The sequence below is a fragment of the Populus trichocarpa genome, chromosome 11 (genome assembly GCF_000002775.5).
Source record: "Populus trichocarpa isolate Nisqually-1 chromosome 11, P.trichocarpa_v4.1, whole genome shotgun sequence".
Lineage (NCBI taxonomy): Eukaryota > Viridiplantae > Streptophyta > Magnoliopsida > Malpighiales > Salicaceae > Populus > Populus trichocarpa.
In genome coordinates this window covers 2,352,466-2,368,848 of record NC_037295.2, presented here as the reverse complement: position 1 = coordinate 2,368,848, position 16,383 = coordinate 2,352,466, and the positions used below count along the sequence as shown (strand labels likewise).

Below are 16,383 nucleotides of genomic sequence, written 5' to 3'. Positions count from 1 at the left end.
TTCATTCATTCCTCGCATATTTTTTAAGAGTATTTAAAAATATAATATGTATTTTTTAAAGTGTTTTTAACTTAAAAATATATTAAAATAATATATATTTTATTTTTTAAAATTTATTTTTAATAACAGTATATTGAAACGATCTAAAAATATTTAAGAAATAATTTGAATAAGAAAACTTTTTAAATTTCGATGAAAAACAGGTTTTCATTTCTATCCAGTATATCAAATAGGCACGAAGTTACATATGTTCTCCATTCAGCAAAGATGAACATGACCAATCTTGCTGTCCATTTGTCTCACCTCTTGTACATGTTTCCATTTCCTATCAGGTGTCACCAACCCCAGAAAAGTTGTGTGGATCTGAGCGAAGAACAGAGCATAAATGATAAAACCCTGGCTAAAACTGAAGCTGAAAAATAAGTGATGCTTCAAATGGGACACTGTTTGGAGAGAGCTGAACATTGGTGTCAGCTCAAGTAACTCTATTAGAGCTAAACTGTTTATATTATGCTATTTGACTACAGGATTATTATTACTCTACAGAGCAGCTTAGCTATAAAATTTGCTCTTCTGGTGTTAAAATTGGAAACCTCTCCAACATAGCTATACTTGTCTGATTCTGCAACCAATACTGCATGTTTGATTAGTTTTAGTTGGTTGCCAGGAAGCTCATGCAGATCGGAGGACGGATTTTGGCTAAAGCAAGGATTGATGAAGGAAGAATCCACAGCCCATCTCCACAGATCAAGCCAGAGGCCACGGCAGGAACCATCAAGCTTGCCTTTCTGCTGTTTAGCTTGTGCCAAGCGAACACAACCAAACTCCCCACACACATATCAATTGCGAAGTAGGCTCCAACGAGGAAAGGCACTGCCATAGCCATTGGGAGAGGAACATATTTCCCAATATTGTTGGGAGAAAGATCTCTCGACAAGTTGGCCAGTATAGCAAAGGCGAAAAAACCATAGCAAAGCTGCAAGCAGTGCTGGGGAAGGGCAGAGAAGCCTTCAACACCAAGAATTGCCATGTTTCTATAGATAATGGCATAGGGAGCTTTGTATTCACCATCGGGGTTTCCGACATCAAAAGCCTTGTAGAAGAGGAAGAACGTGACTGGAGCTACAACACAGCCTATGACAGTCCCAATGGCCTGGCTAAGAAGCATTGATCTAGGAGAAGTGAGAGTGAGATGACCAGTCTTGAAATCATGCATCAAATCAGAAGAGATGGAAACAATGGATTTAATCAGGCCACAGCCCACCAGTCCTGCAACTACGCCGTTGTTTTTACCTGCCAAGGCTGCGAGTAAAAAGAGGGCCACCTTTCCATAATTGTAAGCCATGTTCATGTCAGTTAGACCAGCCCCATAAGCATTGCAGAAGCTAAGAGAGGGAGCTAGAATGTAGGCAACAACTACATAGTACCACTTTAGCTCCGGAAACATGAATGGGATGGCAATGATGGCAATGATGGAGAAGGTGATGTACCCTAAACATGCTACCCAAAGAGGGATGCCCTCTCTTAAGAAGATTTCATTTCTTTGAAGATCATCAAGAGCTTGATTTTTGTCTTCTGCAATTGCAAGTGGAAAACGATATTAATGAAGTTTCTATGACGAGCTCAACGTTATCAAAACGGGGCTTATCAACATTAGCATGCCACTGGTTGTAGCACATCAAATTACAGAATATAAGAGCATTCCGAAAATCACCAAGAAATTAGAAATGAAAATTCCTGAAGTCTCTGGTCAGGTCAATGGAGGTCTTTTTAGCTATAGTATGGGGGAGCTGTAACCGGAAAGGGAAGATTTAGCTATGCAATATGCTGTACATAAGTAACATGATGAACAAAATAACATCAACTCACCTGTTTTGAGTTTGTTAGCTTTTGCTCTAGCACGCATACTCCTGGCAGTGAAATAGAGTATCTTGAGAAAATTGTAGAGGCCATCTCCTAGGATCAGAGAAATAGAAATGAAAACCTGCAACAAAAATGAATTTCTTTAAGACTTATTTCAGCAAAAACCACTTGCACCGAGGAATGTGTGGGGGAATCTACTGAAGAGATTGAGCTAAAATTTCTTAATTGCAGACCTTGTAGCCATTTAGACTCTTCATACTACTTTCTGATAAAGTTGAAGGGAACCACTCTCCTTTAAGCCCACCTATCAACGGCCACATTAATCCCCACGAAAGCACTGCTCCGAGAAGCAAAGACAAATTCACAAGATGGGAACAGATCATTCCCGCACCAATATAAGTCATGCTGAAATCGAAGTAAAACCTGCCAAATTCAATTTCTCTAATCAATTATGATGGAAGAATCAATCACAAGCAGGCCCACAACATGTGGAAAAAAAAAATAGCCAAGCACTCACGAATTTTTCCAAGCTTTCAACCCCAACGCAGGGAACTGAGAAAATCCACATTTTTCTCCACCAGAATAGAACCACTGAAAGAAAGCCCACAGGAAACTTAATGAAAAGAACTTCATGAACCCATGCACCTGTTTCCTGCAAGGTAATGGTTTTCGTTTTTGAGTTGTTTCGTACTCAACTTCTATCTAGTGCTAAATCAGCAAGAATCGGGAACAAGACTCATGCTTACCTAGCCATCTTGTCTCCTGTAGGAGTGTGGAACCCATTGATGAGAACTGCAGTTGCAGTTCCACTTGGATAACTCAATTTGTAATCTATTATCATGATCTGGGGCAGCAAAAAATGCATAATCAGAGACCAATTCAAGCTTCATAAGTAACATACAGAAGAAGTCGAGATCATTGTCGATTAAGATTCAAATTAAGCTGAAAACTTGCAATCATCAATTCATGAAGAATTACCTCTAGAACACCAGCACTAATAAAACATAAACAATCGATTCATCAAGAAAATTGAAGAAAACATTTTACCTTTCGCAGAGGAACTAGAGCAAGTAGCCCAACGAAGCTGCTTACAAAGAGGAAACCAGTCATCCAACCAATCCCAGGTTCCTTAGTGCTCCCAGGAGTATTCCCCTCTGCATCAACCCCAGCTTGCTCATATGTCTTCCTATTCAAACCCAGTAGATAAGATCCAAAACCACCTGCAATTCAATAAACAAATCACAATTCGGCACACATATTAAAAAGATTAGCAAAAATTGTTCAAAATATAAACAACAAATGAGATCAAAGTCTCAAACCTCCAACAGCAATGCTATAACAAGCAACAGCACAAGTTTGAACTATGGTATTCTCTTGTCGGGTAAAGGGACTGGTTACAATTCCAGCCTTTGAGAGGAGCTTAGTCCATGTTCTGAGGAACACAAATGCAAGAAGAGCAGCAGAGACATTGAGATTTGGAACTAGACCAGTGGTGAGATTCAGCTTCATGACTATAACACTGTATATGATTCCAATTGCTATGCTAGCAACAATTCCCCTAACTGTAATCTGTTTCGTCCACGGAGCAATCCTCTTGATATCCTCTGGCTCATCTCTAACTTCTTCCATGCCCTCTCCCCCAACCCTCTCAATCTCTTTCATTTCTTCCATGTTCATATTCATCACAATCTTCTCACTAATACAATCAACCAACCAAACTCATCATCTTGAATCCAATAGAATGATTTATAGAAGCTAAACACACATCAAGAAAATCTGATAAAACTAAAAAAAATAAAAAATTGAATAAAAACAAAACGTCATGAATTATATTACCTTATAAGCCTCCTCCTCCTTTTTCTTGCTCCTCTTCTTCTTTCGACCACAGCTTCAAAAAGCACCCGAAGAATCCAACTTCCTCAGCCAACTACTAACAAGTCTCCATCAATCAATACGAATAGATGCGAGAGCATATGGTTTCCTTCAGAAAGACAACAAAACATTCAAATCAACACATGGGCAAGGGCCAGCCTCTAAGTTGACTTAAGAAACTCTCCAAGAAAAACAGCGACAGCATACAAACTTGATTCGAGGCCTTCAAGAAAAGCCCAAAAAACATAAAGATTGCTTCTTCCAATGCAATAATCAAGAGCAATAAATGCCTAGCCAAGAGAACAAAAACCCAAACTTCTTATACGGGAAAAAAACACAGCAAAATTTTTCTTATTTATACTAAATTCAAGCACCACCAGCCCACCCACCAGCATTTTCTATGTACTGCAAAGAAGTACAAGGCAAGGCTGCGTTGTAGTACAACACCTATCAGAGCTCCAACGACGGCTGCTATACATTTGAACAGATGTCAGGTTCATAATTTTGATCCTCGTCTCGTTGACTTATCAGCACCACTTTTCACTCTCTCTTCATCCTTGTAGTACAGATATAGAGCGAAGAAAAGTGGGCAATCGTAAGCATAAAATTGCTTAAAGTGAAAAGCACAAAAAGCAAGAAATGGAACTGCTAACTGGCTTGAACTGGCTACTTCACTTGAAAGTGTCCCTTTTACAGTCATAACATGTGTGTGGCAAGTTAAGAGTGCATTTTGGTCCCTCTACTCTCATTTCCCTTATTCTATCACCTTTTGTCTTCATATTATATTCTTTATTTTAGTCAACTGTAGCCTAGCAGTTAGACACCTCAATCCCAACCTAACTTGTTTGGATTAGAACCCAAAGACTGCTTCGTTAAAGATTGAGATTTATTTAATCAACTATTGTACTATACTAGGGAATGACGTCGTTTAATACTAAACATTTTCAATAGGATGTTCTCTTATCCCACGCATAAGAAAAAAAAATGTTACTAGGGATTAATTGTTAAGGGGTTATATTGAAGAATAAAATAGTATAAGGATCAAATTAAGATAAAATGTATAGTGGAAGGATCAAAAAAGACAACATTAGCAAAAGGCGTGTGGCCAAAACATGTCAAAGTCAGTTAACCAGAGGAAAAAGGCCAGTTTTGAGGCCAATAATATAAAAATCCTAAAAAAACGATTGATGATTGATGTAAGAGAGAGATATCATTTGGATGGTGTGGTGGGCCCCAGAAATGGTGGGGATGGTATTCATCGAGTGCTAATTTTATCAACCTTTAGATGGGACCACTATTTCTGACCATTAATTTCCTTCCAGTTTATAAGATAATGTGATAAGAATCGTTATTTTAAAAAAATTATGTTTTGAATTTAAAAAAAAATTATTTTTTTAATGTTTTTTTTATTTTTTATGTGTTAATATAAAAATAAATTTTAAATAATAAAAAATATATTATTTTAATATATTTTCAAATAAAAAATAGTTTTAAAATAACTGTTAAAATAATAATAGGTAGGCAATGACATGGTTTGTTAAATATGATTCTTTTCATGCTACTTGGAATTTATGCAGGTTTACCATTATAAAAAATAAATTTTAAAAAATAAAAATATTATTTTAATATATTTTTAAAAATAATTATTATAATAATATTGATCTTACTAAATTTAAGATAATATTGTTTTAAGATTTTTTTATAGAAAAAAGTTAAAACGTTATCAACTTCACTGGATTTAGTTTAATATATATAGGAAATTGTTTTTAGTAAATTATAGTAGGTCATAAAAATTTAATTTATTGGTAGATGGAATAAACTACACGAGAATTTATAATTTGATTGATTTACTTCATATAATTTAAATTTAAGAAAAAAAAACACACATTTCCTCTGCCTCAAAATAAATGAAAACAAAAATACAAACGAATTATTGAATTTCCAAGTGATTTTATTATTCCTATTTTCAAACTTGGAATGTAATAATTCCTCATCTAATTTTTTAATCGGATGCAATCATTTATTATTCCTATGAAAATGAGAAAAAAAATCACTATTATTTATCTCTTAGTTTACAAAAAAAAAAAAACATTTATTTCAAAGGGTAGATTTTCTAATTAATTCAATTGTTTTCTACTGTGATCACTTTGTTTCTGGGATTGAGAGTGATAAAATTATCATCTAATTAATTTTGGTAAGAAGGGAATCACTTAGCGTGAGTATATATCTATCTCTTAATGGGAGCCGATCGAGTCAAGACAGATAGTTACGTGCAAAAGGGGAACCCTCTCGTCCTTTCGTTCTTTTGCACCAAAAAAGTCATCGAGAAATTATTCCAAGACGAACACCACAGACACCCACCCTCCCACCCTCCAAGAAGCAAACAATTTTGCTGAGAGGAATAGGGAATAAATATCTCCGTTTAAATAACCTTAATTCAGTGGAAAATTATGTGCGCATTATTTGTACATTAAGCTATGAGCATGCATCAAAGTGTGGTTAATTTGATTAACTACTTGACATAAATAAAATGAAGAGAGTTCTTTGGCATTTTCTAGAGACAAAAAGTTACTTTATTATGGGCCAGAAATGTTTGTGATATTTGTTTTTCTCTAACCCAAGTTTTGTGGATACGTAAAAAATCTGGATCAAGGTTAAGTTCTATTAATTAAAATAACATTACTTTAAACTTTTTAAAATTAACTTAGATTTTGATTTTATTAACTAGATCATGAACTAATTCATCAGATCATTTAAATTACATTGGTTCAATTTCCACTTAATTTTTTAAAAAAAACCAACATGAACTAATCGAGTTTAATAGCTTGTTACTGATAAATTATGCCATTTTACATTTACTTATGTTTTGGGAGTAAGAACTCAATTTTGAAAGGGTTTCAATTTTGCACTTTCTTTTCATCCAATATTGCACTTTATTTTTACCTTTTATTGGAACTCAATATTGAAAGGGACGGTGAGTTTTAGTTTTAATTCTAGGTGGGCTCGATTGTATTCCTTTGTTAAAAAAATAATAACATGATCAATATATATCTTCAAATCAACTTTAGTGATGTCATTGATATAACATTTTCGAGAATCGATTATATTGTGGATTAGTGATAAAATTTAAAAGAAGGAGCATTCTTGTTTTAATTTCTTTCATGTTAAAAGCATTAATTACATGTCTAAAAAACAAATCATGATTAATTTGCTATAGCATACTTGTTTTAACAAACAAAAAATAGAGTTAATCATGCATTGCATGCGTGAAAAAAATATAACTATAGGTTCAAACCTATGTATCTCGTATCAATATGTTAAATAAAAAGTGTGGAATACATCTCATTTTGTCTATAACTAGATATGTTTCTCACGTGTTGCTGCAGATTAAACAATTTTTTTAATGTAAAAAAAGTGATAGGTTAAAAAAATCTAAATCCCAAGTCATTGATTAAATTGATAATTTAAATATTTACAAAAATAAAATAACAACAACAACAATAACAACAACAAATAAACTGATAGAAAAAAAACCATACCTGAGCCTATTCGAATTATCAAATAATCCAATGTTAACCTAACCGAAGGAAAATCCAAGAAAAACAAAGTCAAACAAAAAACATTGGCTTCAAAAAGAAAGATAAAAACCAAGCAAACCTAGACGAACCTCCTAAACCTAGTCTTATCTAAAAAGTTATAATTTGTTAAATCATGAACCCGAGTTCAATTAAAAAACTTAAATGTCATCCAATTTAATTTTGAAAGTTGCGTTGGAAAAACTATTAATAAAAAATCTTGCAAAAAAAAAAGGAGCAACAAAAAAAGTATAGAGCTAAAATTTAACAGGAAAAAACTCAACGAGGATGGAAACTAAAAAGACATTATCGCAAACAAAAAAATTTCAATTAAAATAATTATGACCAAAATTGAAAGATTAAAAAATCATAGGGGGTGAAATTAAAATTTATTTATAGATTTAGAAATGGTGGGGGTAAAATATAATAAAAAGTATTGACGGCTAACTGAATAGAATCAAATCGAAAATAAAAGTTAAAAATAGAGAATTAAACCAAAAAAATATTAAAAAAGGTTAAAATAAGGATAAAAAATAAGACAACATCAATTTAGAAAAAAAAAAAAAACAAGGCAAACATCTTAAACATGATCTAATCTCTAAAAGTCGCATCGCATTACATTTTTATCTTGATTCAATCAAGAATCGTAATTTTCAACTAATTTAATTCCGAAGGATGAGATCAGTAGAAAAGTATTAATAAAAAACTTGCAAATAAGCTCGCAACCTATTAAACTCCGGATCAGGGTTCTATCAAAAAGTTTATTATAAGTCAATTTAAAAAACTTGTCAATAGCAAAACAAATATATATAAAAAAAAACCTAGAGAAAGCTTGACAGTCAGCTCGAGTCAACAAATCAAACACATGGTCTAGGACATGAAATTAGGATGACCATATAAATAGGAAAGCTAAAAAAACACTGTAAAAAAAATACTTTTAAAAAAATAAAAGTCGAATCAAGCTAATCTTTCAAATCTATTACCTGTGTCATGAGACTAAGGTGACCCATTCAAAGGCATATTTGAAAAAACAAAGAAGCAACATTCTTAATCAAACAAACTTTGAAGGATAAAAATGAAAAAAAAATCAATAAAAAAACATTGCAAAACAAAAAAAAACAATTAAAAGAATTATGATTAAATTTGACATAAAAATTAAATGAAATAAAATGTTTTGGTAAAAATCAAATCAAATAAAATGTTTAGGGATGAAATTGTAAAAAACGAATCCATTAAGAAAATAATTAAAAAAATAGCAATTAAAATAATTAAACCAAATTTGACATAAAAATTAAATAAAAATAAATGCATAGGGGTGAAATTGTAAAAGAGTAAATCAATCAAGAAAATGATTAAAAAAATAGAAATTAAAATAATAAGGACCGAATTTGACAACAAAATTAAAAAAATCAAATGACCAGAGATAAAATAAAAAATAAAACCCAATTAGAAATAATCAATGTAAATAAAACAATTACAAATAAGAGAAGAGGGACTGAATCAAAAGAAGAAATAAAATGAAGGATTGGAATGAATTTTTTCATTGCCAGCACGCAATCTGATAAAGAAAGAAAAGGAAAAGAAAGAAAAAAAGAAAAGAAAAGAAAAGTAATTTCAAGTTAAATCACGCTGAACCACGATACACGCGCCACTCAAAGAAAAAGATGATGTCAAGATGAATCAAATGATGCTACAGAATCACGACTACAACCGCTCGAGTTAACCACACACACTGCTAGAATTGAAAATGTCCTTTGGACTAAATGATATTAACAAATAAACCATGGTGAAATTACAATTAAGCCCCTGAAACCAAGGTTAAAAAATAAAAATTGTATGGACAATGTAGTAATTCAATTGTCCTATAAAAAATAAAAATATAAAAACACCCTTGTGGAGAAAGCATTGAATTATTTTATTCAAGGGTTAAATTAATAATTTTTATGTGTATTAAAAAATATAATTATCAAAATAACCCCACACAATTCTTAAATAACATCTATGTCATTGTAAAAATACCACCTTACTCTCGAAGCAAAGACAAAGGATAAAATAATGAAGGGATAATGAATAATAACTTATGTCTGGAGTGTTGTGGATTATTGTATAAATATTCAAGTATGTATATTATATCTATAAAAAAAATAGAGATAACAGGGCCAAATGAGATATGTTTTCATATGCCTTTTTATTTTAAAACTACATAAATTCATTATCAAATTATTCTAGAGATTAATTTCTTTTTGTCCCGTTTCATCCCTACTGAAAGACTATAAAAAAATAGTAACCAAAATTATAAAAAAATGTTAAATAAATGATAAATGGGTACATATTTGTTTTTTCTCTTGAGATCAAGTTGTTCAAAGAAAATTGATTACTAGAACCTCATGAAAATCAATTGTAATTTTTATTATTTATAATCTGATTTCTATGGAATTCTAGAAAATTTTCCATACCATAAATGATATACATTTAATTGGGTTTGGAAAATATAGCCTCGTTGATTAAAATTAAATTTGGCCTTATATTATTTCTTTTTATAAAAGTATTATTATTATTATTATTGTTATTACTATTTTATCACAGGGCTTTTAAGGAAACTTCATTAAGCCTAGAAGTAGAAAGCAAGTTTGCTTTAATGAGGCTTCTCCCCAAAAATTCAGCTTGTCCTTTCCCAGCCCAACCCTAACCACCCAACATAGCTCATACCCTAACCACCCAACATAGCTCAAACCCTAACCGCCACCACCAGGTCTACTAGCACATAAATTTACAACACAGCCCCAACAAACCACCCAAAAAGAACTGCAACCCAAGGAGATTACTGTACTTTAAACACAAATACAAAATCAGAGGGGGTTTCGTCAGAGACCATGTTTTTGCAAGAACCAGTGTTATATGTAGCAAGTGCAGCTTTAAGGTGTTTGGTATTGTTTGCTGAGCTCCGGAAATCGTGAAGCATCAAAGAAAGCCCTTGAACATAAGAAAGAAATCACTAAGCATTTGGGTCGTCCCTTTATCCAAACAAACCCTTATGAGGTGTGTGTGTGTGTGTGTCAGTTTCTATTTTCGTTGAAAAGATTGGATTTTTTTTGCATTTTTTGATTTGGGTTTTTTTTTGGGTTTTAGAGGATTATGTGAATCTTGGTTCTAGGGGTAATTAATGGAATTTAGGTTTGTTTTGGTTTATTGTTTTCTGGAGGATTCTGTGAATTTTGGTTATATGGTCAGATAATGAAACGAAGAATTTTGTGAATTTGGATTATATGGTTAGTTAATGGCATATAGGCTTTGTTTTTATTATGTGCTATTGGTTTTATTATATGCTTGAATTGTCATTTATCTGCAAAAGTTTGAGTTTTGTTTGTGATAGTGGGGTTGGGGTTGATATTGCAATAAGGGATGTGGGTGGTTTATTGTAGGGAATAGGGATTGGGGGGGTCTGGGTGTTTTGATGTAGATAGGTGCTTTAATCGGTGTTTGGGATATGAGGGAGTGATTACTTGTGCCAAATGGGATGGGATTAAGTTTCCAGTTTTGCTGTGATGAATGAAGTTGCTTTTTGGTAGTTGAAACTAAGTTCATTTCAGATTGAGTTATTTGTTGAACTTTTGAAATGATGGGTTGGAGCTTAGGCCTCTGGGTTGATGAAAAGTTCAAATTCTTGTGTGACAATGGAGATGGGGGCCATGAGATTAAGATTGCGATGAGGGATCTTTGGTGGTTTAGTGGGTTATCGTAGGGAATAGGGATTAGGGGATTTGGGTGTTTTAGTGAAGATAGGTAATTTAATCAGTTTTTGGAACGGCGGGGAGTGACTCCTTGTGCTGAATAGGGTGTGTTTAAGTTCCAGTTCTGCTGGGATGCATGAAGTTGTTTTGTGTGTGTTGGTAGAAACTAAGTTCAATTCTGATTGAGTTGTATATTGAGCTTTTGTACTGGAGCGCTGGAGTTTAGGCCTCTGGGTCGATGTTATAGCATGCTTGAATTGTCATTTATTTGCTAGAATTTTGAATTTTGTGTTATAATAGGATGAGGACCATAAGGGTAAGACTTCAATAAGGGATGTGTGTGGTTTGGTGGGTTATTGTAGGGAACAGTGATTGTAGAATTAGGGTGCTTTGGTGAAGATAGGTGCTTCCATCAGTTTTGGGGATGTTGGGGAGTGATTGCTCATGCTGAATGGGATATGATTAAATTTCAAGTTTTGTTGGATGGATGGAGTTATTTTTGGTTGGTGGAAACTGGAGACCAAGTTCGTTTCTGATATATTGGAACTTTTGTACTATTGTGTTGACCTTGGGTTGGTGCTATAGTACTGTTGTCATTGTTTATACAACCATAAACTGTTATAATATTTCCTGGTGTCTTCAAACGTGCCATTTGTTTTCTAGGCTGTCTATGCTTTGTTGGGTGCTACCATGCAACAAATACTCAAAGTTTCTAACGTCAACTGAATAAATGAAAATATCCATCAATTGGAGTATATTTGAGTCTCTTCTATATCATAAACTAATGGCACATGATCATTAGTTACATTTATATTAGTCCACCTTTTTTGAAAATGATACTATGTGAACGCTGATGGTTGCTATGTTCAGTAATAGCCTCCTGCGTGACTGACTTTACAGGTTCATAGTTGGAAGAAATTAAATTTGAAGACTTGGCCTTGAACCAATATGATTGCTATAACTGGGAAACATAGATATTAGTTCTTTCTATGCCTAATGAAATTTGGATCGAAAACCAAATTTTCAAATATGAAGCCTTCTGATGGCAATTGCTTTGTGGAAGATTTAAACTGCTTCGTAACAATCAAGCCTATCCTCTAAACACTATCCAATATGGCCATGTTCTCATGTTGAAAATATAATTGATTGGAATAGAGGCTTTAAAATTCATGGTCGGTTTAATGGTTTATCAATATGCTGCAATTGTATATTTTTATTTTTGAATCAATTGGATGATTGGAATCTATCAAGCAAGCTTTGTATGAACTGGTTATTCTTCCTCTGCGGAAACCTGAGCTCTTCTCACATGAGAAACTTCTTGGTCCACAAAAGGGGGTATTGTTATATGGACCTCCAGGCACCGGGAAGACCATGCTTGCAAAAACTATTATCAGAGAGTTTGGAGCTGTTTTTATAAATATGAGGATCTCTAATCTGATGAGCAAGTGGTTCGGCGACGCACAAAAGCTCGGTGAGCATAGATCGCATTTGAATTGCCTCTCATGTGCTTGAGCTTTGTCTTGCATTTAGCAAAATAATGATGATTTAAAATTATTGCCTTTTTATTCTAAAACTTGCTGTCACCCACCGACTATGTTGAGTGAAATTTAGTTTCACTTTGATAATGGAAGCAAGGTAGTACTTTGTGAAGATTCTTAACTAAGATTGAACATTCCTAACTTGTCCTTTTTGAAGATCTTTATTAGCAGCAAGATTATTTTGAATGCTCTACTAGCTTTAAAAAACAGGGCACTGTAGCTTGCTTATCTAATGGATCTTACTCCGATGAATGAGATTGTGAAATGATCAAAATATTGGTATTTTTGTTGCTGTGTGGTATTTTTATATGTCCTGCATCAGGGATATAACAGAAGTAACTGAATGGCATACACTCTTGCAATTGTGAAAGTGGTCATTACTGTATTTTACAACAACATCTTTGTGTTGAAACCATCCCTCATTACATTCTTTTCTGCACCTGAATCCAAGCAAGGTTAAGCCCAGTTACATGACCGGATTTCATTCCACAGGTCACCCCATCCCACAAGCAGCAATCTGTACCCTCTTTCCACGACTCTGTCTTGGGATGCTGGCAATTCCATGAAGCAGAGCTATTAATGGAAAAGGATTCTTTGAATTGGAGCAAAGAAAGATTTTGGTCATGAGCACAAAAATGAGATGAAGAAATTGTCGAAAGGAAATGGAAGAGAAACAGAATGAAAGAGAGGGACGGTGGTGAAAACCCCATGTTTGGCCTTACAGGATTTAGTAGTATATTTGGGAGAGATGAGGAATAAAGAAAGGCATTGTTTGTATATTTAGTAGTATATTTATAGACAAAGCAATCTTAGATTGTATACTGACGAAATCAAAGTCACTGACCGACCAAATCTCAAGTACAAGAGTGAGTAATACGTGCGCAAAGCAATGGGGGCACTAAAGACTTTGCACTTATATATTGTTTCTCGTGACCCAAAATTACTCTTTGTGTGCGCTCGGTAATGAATAACAGTTTAAAAATCGTGACAGCTTAATTTGAATGTTCAGAGATGTTTTTCCAAATTGTATTTAGCAATGAGATTTATGCGAAGATTGCTTTGCCAACTAAAATATAATTTCCAAGAAATTCAAGTCACAAAATCCTCAATACATAGGAAGAAAACTTATCGATGATTTACACTCGTAGTTTACTCACAGCAGAGTTAAAAAGTCATCCTCACCTTCTTATGTCGACTTCAATCCAATCCAGTCAACACGTTCTGGCAATAGCTTTATTGAACCGTTACTAGAAAACTGACAAACAATGGAGAATGGAGTTTGAAGGTTCTTGCACTCAAGATGCTGTGGGATCGGTCCTCCTAAAAGGTCTTTCTCTTTCAGCATCAACAAGGGAGAAGCAATCTTCATTTGGTCTGTCCTTGATCTTCAAGTCTTCGGAACTTGGATGTATAGATATTGTCCACTCTTCATGTGGTGTTGAATATGGAACTGAAGGTTCACTTGCAAATATTTCCACACAAGAGTGAGCGTCGGAAACACGGCAGTACTAATTTCCAAAATTGACATTTTTGCAGCAAGTCTTTGTGCTAACAGGTACAGTTCATGCTCTAATTAGAACTTCCTTTGTAGCTCGTCTGATGGCAGCTGTTCTCGGGGACATCTACCCCGCTATTATTCCTTGCTGGCTTATAAATTTAATACTAATTGGATCCCCCTTCGCATGTACTGATAGATTATTCTTGCTATTATTAACAAGAATACGTGACTGTTTACTTGAAGGGTTAAGCAATTTATATGTTTCCCAGAAGAAGAAGAAGCATTTCATAGCTTAGAAAATAGCAATGAATATCTGCTAATAGATACAGTTTGTGCTCTTCCTTTGCAGCTCGTCTGATGGGAAGTGTACGTTTCTGGGGACTTCTACCACTCGTCCTCGTCTTCTATAAAACTCCATGCCAACAAAAGGCATTAATGCAACCCTTGATACAGATTTTTGCTGGATATTTCCACGCAAGGAGAGCTCCCTTAACTAGTTGATGACTAAACAAGAGTATTGGACAGAGGGAAACAGAATCGTTCTCAGGTATCATTAGGAATTGTTTCAAGGAGGAAAAAGTATAAGGTTAGGTTTCTTAATGCCAGAGGCAGTTTGACAGAGATGGATAAGGAGGTTAGTGACAACTCTATGGACTCTACTCTTGCCAATGTCAATGGAAGGTTGGAAAATTTGGCAACTTGTACTGAACCCACAATAGTCTATAGCTCTGAACGAGAGGTGGCAGCTACACATCACCTTGGCAAGGTTTTAGGGATTCATAGAGATACTAATGATGGTTTGGTTGCTGAACATATTCGGAGGCAGATTGATACGAAATAGAAGGAATGGTTGGACTCCCTCTAAGTTCTTGCTCTGGTGCCCAGTTTATGAGTTTTGTTCTAATCTTAAGCAGATGCTACCATAGAATTATAGAGATTTAGACAGTCTTTGTAGAAGGGGGGCTGCGCAAAAGTATGTTAGTTCCAATGATATTGAAGCTTTTTGTTTCTTGGAAACTAAAATTTCTAATTATACGAACACCTTAGTCATAAGTATTTGGAGTGGGTCTAAACTAAAATTTCTAAGTATTTGGAGTGGGTCTAATGTTAATTAGAATGGTATAATTTCTAAGCAATTTTAACTATGTTATTGTATGTGTGTTAAGCATTATTGCATGCATCACTTATAAAGTATTTTTATTTTTGAACAGGATGTCATAGCATGTGATGTTATAAATCCTGATCACATAGATGTGGAATTTGAATTAATTGGAGGATTGGAATCTATCAAGCAAGCTTTGTATGAACTGGTGATTCTTCATCTGCGGAAACCTGAGCTCTTCTCACATGGGAAACTTCTTGGTCTACAAAAGGGGGTATTGTTATATGAACCTCTCTGATAATTGAAGCAAGGTAGTACTTTGTGAACATTCTTAACTAGATTGAACATTCCTAACTTGTCCTTATTGAAGATCTTTATTAGCAACAAGATTTTGTTGGATGCTCTATTAACTTTAAGAAACAGGGCACTGTAGCTTGCTTACTTAATGGATCTTACTCCGATGAATGAGATTGTGAAATGATCACAATATTGGTATTTTTGTTGCTGTGTGGTATTTCTATGTATCCTGCATCAGGGATATAACAAAAGCAACTGAATGGCAATTGTGAAAGTGGTCATTACTGTATTTTGCAACTACATCTTTGTTTTGAAACCATCCCTCATTACATTTTTTTCTGCATCTGAATTCATGCAAATCTTGTTGGTTCTGTGCTAACTAGAAACAGTTTTAGAAGTAATTAACTAAGTTTGGATAGTTGCTTTTTTGCTCCTATCGAAGTTTTCATAATCTGACTGCTGTTGATTCTCTTCTATGCTGTTGCAGTTGCTGCTGTTTTTAGCCAGACTTATAAACTCCAGCCTGCTATTATATTTATGGATGCGGTTGATAGTTTTCTAGGGCAGCTTCGTACAGATCGTGAGTTCTTACTCTTGAAACATATGCTGCATTTGTGCAGTCTTCTTATACAGTGACTTGTTAGAATGTGTTTAATGTAAGATTTGTGAAAGTGTGATAATATCTTACAAAAAATTATTTTAATGTTTTCCCTATTAAGCATTGTTTGCATAAACCTATGTTGATTTTTTTTTTTGCTTTAGATATAAACGATGCATTAGAACATTGTTTGTACCTGTTGAGATGATTATATTACACTTTTTAATAGTCATTTATGTCTTATAAGTTACCGGAATTACTCTATTTTACATGCAAATATTGCTGCTGGTGTGATAACAGAATCTGTCA

General features: G+C 33.9%; 1 protein-coding gene and 1 long non-coding RNA gene across 3 annotated transcripts; one reads left to right on the top strand and one right to left on the bottom strand.

Annotated features, from left to right (window-relative positions):
- Positions 1 to 401: 401 nt before the first annotated feature.
- LOC7464319 (metal-nicotianamine transporter YSL3) lies at positions 402 to 4,052 on the bottom strand. 2 transcript variants are annotated; one of them, XM_024582240.2, is made up of 9 exons: positions 3,700 to 4,052; positions 3,350 to 3,559; positions 3,183 to 3,319; positions 2,911 to 3,083; positions 2,610 to 2,707; positions 2,381 to 2,515; positions 2,097 to 2,286; positions 1,870 to 1,984; positions 402 to 1,575 (listed from the first exon to the last, which is right to left on the bottom strand). In XM_024582240.2, the coding sequence occupies exons 2-9, from the start codon at positions 3,544 to 3,546 to the stop codon at positions 653 to 655; spliced, it is 1,968 nt and encodes a 655-aa protein (XP_024438008.2). In that variant the 5' UTR covers positions 3,547 to 3,559; positions 3,700 to 4,052; the 3' UTR covers positions 402 to 652. The 2 variants fall into 2 exon arrangements, with proteins under 2 accessions (XP_024438008.2, XP_052301582.1); XM_052445622.1 differs by having other exon boundaries at positions 3,183 to 3,559; positions 3,700 to 3,844; positions 3,947 to 4,001.
- Positions 4,053 to 9,933: 5,881 nt separating this feature from the next.
- Positions 9,934 to 16,302, top strand: LOC18103663 (uncharacterized). Its single transcript, XR_002976818.2, has 5 exons — positions 9,934 to 12,512; positions 13,072 to 14,134; positions 14,427 to 14,926; positions 15,289 to 15,490; positions 15,964 to 16,302. It is a non-coding gene; the product is annotated as an uncharacterized LOC18103663 (long non-coding RNA).
- The last annotated feature ends 81 nt before the right edge of the window (positions 16,303 to 16,383 follow it).